Source organism: Rhineura floridana, chromosome 6 (assembly GCF_030035675.1).
Source record: "Rhineura floridana isolate rRhiFlo1 chromosome 6, rRhiFlo1.hap2, whole genome shotgun sequence".
Classification (NCBI taxonomy): Eukaryota; Metazoa; Chordata; class Lepidosauria; order Squamata; family Rhineuridae; genus Rhineura; species Rhineura floridana.
This window is the reverse complement of record NC_084485.1, coordinates 50,235,171-50,244,603: the sequence shown is the minus strand read 5'-3', so window position 1 is coordinate 50,244,603 and position 9,433 is coordinate 50,235,171. Positions and strand designations below refer to the sequence as shown.

The following is a 9,433-nucleotide window of genomic DNA, read 5'->3' as shown; positions in this document are numbered from 1 at the left end:
GGACAAATAGCTTGCTCTGCTCTAAGGCAGCTTTCTATGAGGACTACCTGTATTACGTTGTACCAACCACAAGGAGCCCTTTCAAGATTAATTTCTTTATTAAAAAGAAACAGTCGAGGCTTTTTACACTCCTCTACGTGCAATTTACCCTAACGCCCAGGAGTTCGGCATATTCCTGCCCGGAAAACAAGGCTGCTTAGAGAGTCTGCCAAAATACTAACAGCAGCCTCTCTTGCCGCCTATGATAGACGTTTTCAGCGTGCGGAGGCTGAAATCGCCAGCCTCTCTGTTGCCTAGTAACCGAGTCCGCGCAGAATCCATCCGCCGCGCTTTTTACGTAAAGAAATGGTTCCTGAAGTCTATGGCTTGGCGTCTATAGTGATGTCATCAGCATGCGACATATGAGAAGGAGGAAAGAGACGTGCGGGCCTAAGGAGCCGAGCCGGGAATCTCTCCCCTTACGGGGAGAGTGCGGCGGTGAGTTCCGGCGGGGGCCGTCTCCGGGATAGAAATGCTACATGGCCTGTTCTCTTCTACGTGCTGCTGAGCAGAGCTGTTGAGCCGTCCCCTCCCTCTGGCTGCATGCTTTCAGAATATCCACTGGCCCGGGGGAGGTAGTAAATAAGGCCGTAAGGAAACGGAGCAAGAAAGTTATCCCTTCGTTGAGCCGCCCACAGTATCTCTCCCATGAGGCTGAAGCTTACTGTTTCTTCTTAAGGCGGAGGTTTGCCTTCCTGAGCCACCGTTGCTGTCCCCGTTTGCTGGAGAATAGTTAAAGATATAGGTGCCTGATTTGAAGAGAGAGAAAAAGATACTGCCCTACTGTGGATTTTGATAATATTGGTAATGTTACCAAATTTGATACCTAATTCTGCGCAGCAACACAGATGTTGTATGTTAGGGGTGGAGATCCTTTTTTTAGCTTGAGAGCTGTATTACCTTCGGGGCAACCTTCTGGCTGGTCACATGCGAGAGGTGGGTGGGACCAGAGGCAAAAGTGGGCAGAACAACGAGTGTAAATTTTACCTAGTTTTAGACTAGTTTCTACACACACACCTTCCTCCATCCAAACAAGAAGGAGGCATTATCAGAGTTCAAGGACAAATTCCTACCAGAAAAAATACTGAAGGAGGGGTGAAGCAGGACCAATGAGAGATGTGCCCTGTAGAGACATCTGAGGGCCAGATAGAAAAGCCTGGAGGGCTGCATTTGGCCCTTGAGCTTCAGGTTCCCCACCCCCGTGCTAGGTCATGGGACGTGTTGCTTGATCTGGAGTATGCATTGAGTTCTATGAGGGAAGTAGCTTGGTTGGAGAATTGAGCTCCAAAAGAATTTAATTCCCCTTACTCCCACACTGGAATCACCCAGCATCTGTAAAGGAGCCCCATTAGTTTTAACACAACCATTTGTGTTAGGGAGCAAAAATAGGTCTGAAATGGATGTTCTCTGCTTGCATCGTTTTTTTAAAAAAAAATTATGACTGCATCTTAGAGCACAGGTGCATCTTTGAGCGTGGGTGCAGGACAGAATACAGCTAAAAAAGCATGATGGTTGTATTTGTTTCACACGGAAACCAAGATGAGCTTCTAGTTGTGAAAAATACACCAAGATCTGGTTTTTTTATGCTACTAATGCATTTCATGGAAAATAAAATTCTTACCTGGTGAGAGGTAAGAAGGGAATTGGTACCAGTTTAACTGTTTTAAGTTTAATGCCAATAAGAGCTGATACTTTGTTCATTTGCAAAGTCTTTTGTTTGGAGCCATTACTTATAGAAGCTGCAACTAAACACCAAGTAAAGCTTGTGTGCACAGTAAGTCATAGATGCTGCTATATTGATAAGCTAGGAGGTCTAGTCAGCAACTTTTGAAAATTGAAAATATTAGATAGGCTGTTAGATTCTGAGTTGTTCACCCTTGTTTTGGAGTAAGCCCCATCAAACTCAATGGTACTTGCTTCTGAGTAATCATGCATAGAAACGGATAGGCATCTGTTGTAGTAATTTCTTGAAGGTTTATTAACATCACACCTTTATACACTTCCTTTATAAAATGCAGTTAGAGGCTTTAATTACAGAAGCCATGTTCAAAAAATTTTATGGAAGTTGGGTGCAGGCTGCAAGTGCACATTAGTAAGTATTCACACATTTAAGTCTAGAAATACCCATTACTATGGTAGGTAGAAGGTGCAACAGTTTTGTTCAGACTGCAGATTGGCTTTCATTTCTAACATAACCCGCTTCTTGGGGGGGAAGTGTTAAATGAGATCTCATGACATGAAATCCATCCATAGGTGGAAATATGATGGGATGGTTTAAGACGGAGAAATGCTTCTTTTTTATTTTTAAAGTTTGATAGTAATTTCATAGTTACTAAAGTTTGAGTGGTATATCATGAAGTCCCCAGTTCAAATCTTGCTTGAGCCATACAATTGCTAATCATTCAATATGTGTACTCAGAAATAAGCCTCATTGAGTTCTTGCTAGACTTACTCCCAGGTAAGTGGATACAGGACTGTAGCCTGTGACAGTCATCTGTGTCTTAGCCTCATTTTCCCACTAGCAGCTCGGGCTGAAGATGATACTGATTTGCTTTACAGGGTTTTTGTAATGATTATTGAGATAATGTACACATAGCACTGTGAATACTTTAAAACACTATAAAAATGTTAGGTGGCAGTTCATTGCAAAGTTGATCTGAGTTCCCCAACTATGAGATCTGGATATTTTTCAAGTGAGAGATCAACGCTTTCCCGTGGTGTGGGAAACACCAATGTTATATATGCTTTTATATCTTGTGTCACTTTTATAACTTCTGAATGAAACTGCAATAATTGATATTTGGAAAAGTTAAATATGTGGCATTGTATGGTTAACTCTGAGTTTATGGTTAACATTGAGTGCAAAGATCCACTAGTGCATTTCCCTGGACTAGCATTGCTCCACCTCTTCTTTGCACTTAATCTTGTCTGCAACCTTAGATTGTAGTTTTGAGTTGCTTTGGTGTTCTAAAGCTTGCCTAGCACACATATGACTGTAAATAAATGTGTGGTCCTCTGAGATTTTTTGTATTAAAACAGATTTTTTTCTGATGTATGCTTCTTTGATATCTGCCCTCTGCCTATTAGGTAAAGTGAGTCATTGGAATGCAGTTGCATACAGCAGTTAGAAAGGAGTCAAGGTAGTCCACAAGCCAATTGGGTAGGTGAGAGAACAACAGCAGATAACAAGTTCCTCATTCTCTACCTTTTTGAAGCTTGGCCTTATGTTCACTAAATGCCATCAATGAAACAGACTCTTCTCTTCACAGGTTACTCATACTCTGAACCTGCCTTCTCGACACTCTTGTTGGCTGGAGTAATTCACTATGGCTCCTAAAGATATAATGACTAATTCTCATGCCAAGTCCATTCTCAATGCAATGAACTCTCTACGAAAAAGTAACACACTTTGTGATGTGACCCTTCGTGTGGAACAGAAAGACTTTCCAGCTCATCGTATTGTGTTAGCTGCTTGCAGTGACTACTTCTGTGCTATGTTCACCAGTGAGGTAGGCAAGATGCAAAATACACTTATTTTTATTCAGGCAAATAAGAAAGTTGCTTGTAATACAGCTTTAACAGTGCAAAAATGACATTGAAGTTGCAATCCTATATGTGGTTTCTTTAGAGTACATCCCATTTACTTATATTCATTTATAGCTTGCCCTCTACCAGTTCTAGAGTGCATTACACACAAAGCCATATAATGCTTATCACTAAGCCAACAATTAAAACCTCTTAAATAGAAATCAAGATCAAAAAGAACACTGCAGTCGTGAGCATCAGATCTCAGCTTCTACCCCCAAAGGTTTAGTCAAAAACATGTGTCTTGATCCAACATCAAAAAGCCTACAAAGATAGGGTCAGACACACCTCAGATGGGAGGGCATTCCACAACCTGGAGACCACCACACAGAAGCCCTCTTGTGCACTGCCATGCCATAGACATCATATGGTGGAAGTGTTGCCAGCAGAACCTCCTCTGCAGATCTCAACACCCCAGCACATCTGTATGGGAGGAGATACTTCTTCAGATATTTGGCGTCAAAATCATTTAGGACTTTATAATGTTTGCACCTTAAAATGTGTATGGAGGTATACAGGCAATAAGTGCATGTCTTTAAGAATTGGTGTAATGTGAGCCTGGCCAATTGTGCTTGTCAGCACCATGGCTGTTACATTCTGTACCATTTGCAGCCTCCAAACAGTCTCAAAGGCAACCCATGTAAAGCACGTTATAGTGGTCTAGTCTGGAGGTTACCAGAGCTGAGTGGGGCTTATCTTTGAGGAAACGTGTAGGACTTCACTGCACAGCTGCAATTCTGTGTCTCCTTAACATGGATGTAAGTCAGTGGAACTTCCTTCTGAGATTGGATTGCAAAACTGCATATAAAATACTGTATATACAAGAAATGAAAGGTGCTAAATAGTGAAATGAGTTATTAGCAGAAATATATAAATAAAGCATTGGACCTAAGTTTGCATTACCTGTAATGTCTTATTCACATTCTTACTAGACTTGTCTCAACGGGTTAGGTTGTGTAATAACTAATTCACATTCTGAAGCTTTAAATTTAAGTTGCTGTGCTTAAATAGATTTATGGCATCTGAGGGATTCCTGAATGGTCTGGGGGTTTTTTGACTGGCACAGCTGGTAAATGGGTAGGATTATCAACACAATGCTCCTGAGCACCCTCTGTGACTATGGAAAGCCTGAAATGTTCCTTGGCTTTCTGAGGAACTCTGGATGATGGAATAGACTTGGCGAAGACTGGAATTAGTTGGTGCAAGTCTCAATACAAATATGTTTGAACACAGGTGAGAGCACATAATTGTGCCTGGCAGGTGGTGGTAACAAAAACAGCTTACTTCTCCCCCTTCATTGCATCCTCAGTGAACAGCAGAGCTCATTTCAGTGATGAACAGGCTGGTTAAATCCAGCCCAGGGGTGGAAATAGTTGACCACTTTAAAGTGCACTGTAATGGATTTGAGAGCAAAATTGCCCATATCCTTTGCAAACTAGATGCCGTTATTGAGGCAGGTGCTACTTGGAGTATTGTCTAATCACGGTTTTTGAGATTAATTGCAACCTGAGGTTGTAGACAGGTGCTTGCAGCAGTTAGGCCAAACACTTGCCCTCTTGATTCTTAGTTTGTGAGATCCAGCGAGGAGGGATTGACTGGGTGATTCTGGGGAATGGTAAATGCCTCATTACAGGAGGGAGTGATGCCTGTCCATTTTGTCACCCATGCTATTTAAAATCTATATGAAACTGCTGGGAGTAGTGATTTGGGGATTTGGAATGCGATGTCACTGATATATGGATGACACCCAGTTCTATCTCTCCATTCCATCTGAATTGAGTGAGACCATGCAAGTGCTGGACTGGTGTGTGGAGGAAATTATGGGCTGGGTGCAGACTGTGATGTTCCTATATTAATGTATATATGGTAAGTGTTGTTGTTTTAGAAGATACATGGTAAGTGGAGTGAAAGAGGAGGGGGAGTGAATGGGCAGTAGAATGCTAGATGATTGGCTGAGTGTTTAAAATGGCTGAATGTATAAAAGGAAGAGTGAGAGTGGAATCTGGGGGGGGAGAAGAGAACTGAGTGGATAGCTTGGTGGGGTTTAGAGAGTTGTTTGCCAGGAGAGCGTGAAGAAGGAGGGAGGTGGAGTTCGGATTAGTATTGAGTAAAACCATATGCTTATGTGCCTTAAGAAGGAATCTTGTTAATCTTGTTAGCTTTGTTATCTTTAATAAATACTTAATTTGGTTTACCAAAGGCCTGATCCTTGGCTGGGGTTTCACAGACCAGAAGGGAGGGTAAAGTAATGACCAAGGCTGAAGGGGAACTGTAACAAATGGTGGCAGCGGTGAAGAGAATAACAATACCAGTATTCAGAGTCTCTGGGAATACTAGTATTGGGACGTTACTGGTGGTTGCCTAGCAGGGGGATCTGTTGAGATCTGTGCTAGAGCAGATAGGTAAACCATAAGAGAGTGCGGTCCGGACTGGTGGAGTCCCTGGTGGTGCCTAGAGACAGGCAGTAACCACGAGCGGGTAGGAACCTGACAGGGAGAGCCAGGGAAGGACGTATCACATGTGGTGGCAGTAGCGGTGGGATACGAACAACAGAGAATCCAGATACGAACCAAAGAGAGTCCCAAAGACACGTGGTGACAAAGGAGACTACGTCACAGGTGTTGGCTGTAGCAGTGAGATATGAATACTAGACAATCCCTAATAGTTGTGTGGCAAACAGAAATAACAAAACAAGATCATTTGTGAGAGTGACTGGCAAAGAGTGTGTGGCAAAGAGTGAGTGAACTCAAACACCATGGCTGAATACATAAAAATGAAAAGAGAGGAGCTGGTGGAGAAGTGCATAACATTCAATTTACCTCACGAGGGTAAAGGGGTAGATGAATTGAGGGTAGCACTTATAGCATTTGCTACTGCCCAGCAAAAACAACCTGTCAGAGAAGAGACCCCAGAAGGATATTTAAGCAATCCCGCTTATATAGAGTACTTGAGAGAGAAGTTAAGATGGGAGGCTGAGGAAAAAGACAAGCAGAGGGAGTTGGAAGCTGAGAGATTGAGGATGGAAGCTGATGGGAAAGACAAACAGCGAGAGTTGGAAGCTGAGAGATTGAGGATAGAAGCTGAGAAAATGAGATTGGGGTTTGAGGAGAGGGAGAAGCAACAAGCAGTGGATGCTGAATTACAAGTAGAAAAGTTAAAATTTGATAGAGAGAAATTTCACTCTGAGGAGACAAGGAAAGACAGAGATGGAGCAAAAATAAAAATTACTCCAAAGGACTTTGCTGTCTATGAGCCTGGTCAAGATCCTCAAATTTACCTCAGCACCTTTGAAAAGGCAGCTCAGTTGTGGGGGCTACCTGAAGATAAATACATGCAGTATTTATCAAACCTGATTAAAGGGGAATTGGCTGAGGTATACCAATATTTCCCCTCAGACAGGCCCGTCACCTATGCTGAATTCAAAGAAGCAGTGTTTAAAAGATTCAGACTGGGGCCTGATTATTTTAGAAAGCTTTTCAGAAATTGCCAGATACAGACAGGGAGGTCTTTTGTGGAACTGGGAGCAAAGTTGATGGATATATTTGGAAAGTGGATGAGTAGTGCCAAAGCTCAGTCAGTGGAAGAGATGAAAAGCCTCATGATACTGGATCAATTATACCATCAGTTACCACCAGAAATAAGGCTCCTGGTCAAAGACCGTTCCCCTACATCTGTGCAGGAGGCCGCAGAGATGGCGGATCACTTCGCCTCCAATAGAACTGGCTGGGTGGGGAAAACATCAAGAGATTTTAAACCCAGACCATATAATGCTGGCAGAAGGGATGTGGTACCACAGTGAGTGAGTCCTCCAGTAAAATCTGAAGGGCACAGGACACCCCAGAGTGGATCTGTGTACCCTAAAAGTGAGGAGAAATTATGCTACAAATGTGGTAGACCGGGGCACCTACGTTTTCAATGTGAGGTTGCCAACCCCATTAGTAATCCTGCTCAGACAAGGGCAGTGAAAACAGAGCCCAAGGCTTTAGAAACAGCGAAAAAGGTTCAGTTCTGCCAGATAAACTGGACAGAAGTAACAGACCTTGATTCAAGTCTGAGAGAGGAAGTGAGTGTACAAGGGGCAAATTATTGGGCATTGCTTGACACTGGTGCCGCTCAGACGTTACTGAGGCCAGATTTAATAAAATCTGAAGAAATATTACCTCAGGAAACTGTGACTATCCAAGGAGTGAGGGGTCAACCAGAAAGTTTGCCTGTGGCCCTGGTGGAAATGACTTGGAGAGGCCGAGAGGGCCGATATAAAGTAGGCATTAATGCCCAGCAACAAGAACCAGTAATACTGGGAAGGGATGTAATGGGCGCCCAAGGAAAGATCTATGTAGTGACCAGACAGCAAATTGGCAGAGAAAAAGAAGCCATATTAAGGGGGGCTGAAACAAACAGGGTGGAATCTGTTAACCAGCCTCAGGTCACCATAGCAACCACTAGCAGGCCTGCTGAAGAAGACAAACTGTATCAAGTGGTCTCTGGGGAAGAACCAGATCAATTCAGGGAAGAGCTGCATAAAGATATAAGTTTGAAGCAGATAAAGAACAAGCCCTGACCCAACAGATTCCTTTCACTGACAAACTGAGGAATCAAGTTGTGTGTGAGAATGGGATTTTATATAGACTGTGGTTGCCTGCTGAGAGAAAGGATGAATGTGAACCAGTGAAGCAATTGATAGTACCTAGCAAATACAGAACCAGATTGCTAGAGGTAGCCCACGATGTCCCATGTGCAGGACATCTGGGAATAAAAAAGACCAAGAGGAGATTGGCTGCACATTATTATTGGCCAAATATCTATCTCCAAGGATGTAAAACAACATTGTCTATCTTGTGGAATATGCCAAAAGGTGGGAAAGAGTGGAGTAAAGACCAAGGCACCCTTAAAGCCCCTTCCTATAATTGGACAACCCTTTTATAGAGTGGGAATAGATTTGGTGGGCCCTTTTTCCAAACCCACAAGGCATGGCAAGAAATATCTAGTGGTGGTGGTGGATTTTGCCACCAGGTACCCAGACGCAGAAGCACTGAGATCTGTAGAAGCCCCTGTATTGGCAGAGGCTTTATTAAAAATCTTTATGAGGCTGGGTTTCCCTCATGAAGTGCTGACAGATCAAGGCAGTGTATTCATGGGAGAAGTGATGCAATGTATGTGGAAATGTTGTGGTCTAAAACATCTAAAGACCACTACTTACCATCCCGCCACTAATGGGCTAACTGAGAGATTCAATGGAGTTTTGAAGGGCATGATAAGAAGCTATGTTCAAGATCACCCACAAGACTGGGATGAACGTTTGGGATGCTTCTTATTTGCATACAGAGAAGTCCCTCAGGAGTCAACAGGCTTCTCACCCTTTGAACTCATGTTCACTAGAAAAGTGAGGGGACCTTTGGAACTGCTAAAAAATTCATGGGAAGGAACTCTGGGAGAGTACAAAACTTCTGTAGTAGATTTTGTATTGGAATTCCGCAATAAATTAACATCAATGATGGAAGTAGTGAAAGAGAATTTGAGTCAAGCACAGGAGAAGCAAAGTTACTGGTATGACAGAACAGCCAGAGAACGTGTGTATGATGTGGGAGATATGGTTATGGCGTTCATACCCAGGAAACATGACAAATTACAGGCTAACTGGGAAGGACCATATACCATCAGAGAAAGGCTTGACACAGTGATGTATGTAATCACCACAGACCAATTAAACAAAAGCAAAGTGGTTCATGTAAATATGTTGAAGCCTTACCATACCAGGGATGCAAAGGTGTTGCAAGTTACCTTATTCCCTGAGGGAAGTGGGCCTGAA

The 9,433-nt window shown here is 42.9% G+C and overlaps 1 protein-coding gene across 5 annotated transcripts in view; it reads left to right on the top strand.

The window, feature by feature from the left end:
- Positions 1 to 328: 328 nt before the first annotated feature.
- KLHL12 (kelch like family member 12) overlaps positions 329 to 9,433 on the top strand; it is a 40,565-nt gene continuing 31,460 nt past the window's right edge. The window contains exons 1-3 of one of the 5 annotated variants that reach the window (XM_061631787.1): positions 329 to 477; positions 3,127 to 3,199; positions 3,309 to 3,548. In XM_061631787.1, the coding sequence (XP_061487771.1) occupies positions 3,366 to 3,548 (183 nt within the window). In that variant the 5' untranslated portion in view covers positions 329 to 477; positions 3,127 to 3,199; positions 3,309 to 3,365. Of the gene's footprint in view, positions 844 to 3,126; positions 3,204 to 3,308; positions 3,549 to 9,433 lie in introns of all 5 variants that reach the window. The other 4 variants (XM_061631785.1, XM_061631786.1, XM_061631784.1 and 1 more) reach the window with 4 other exon arrangements.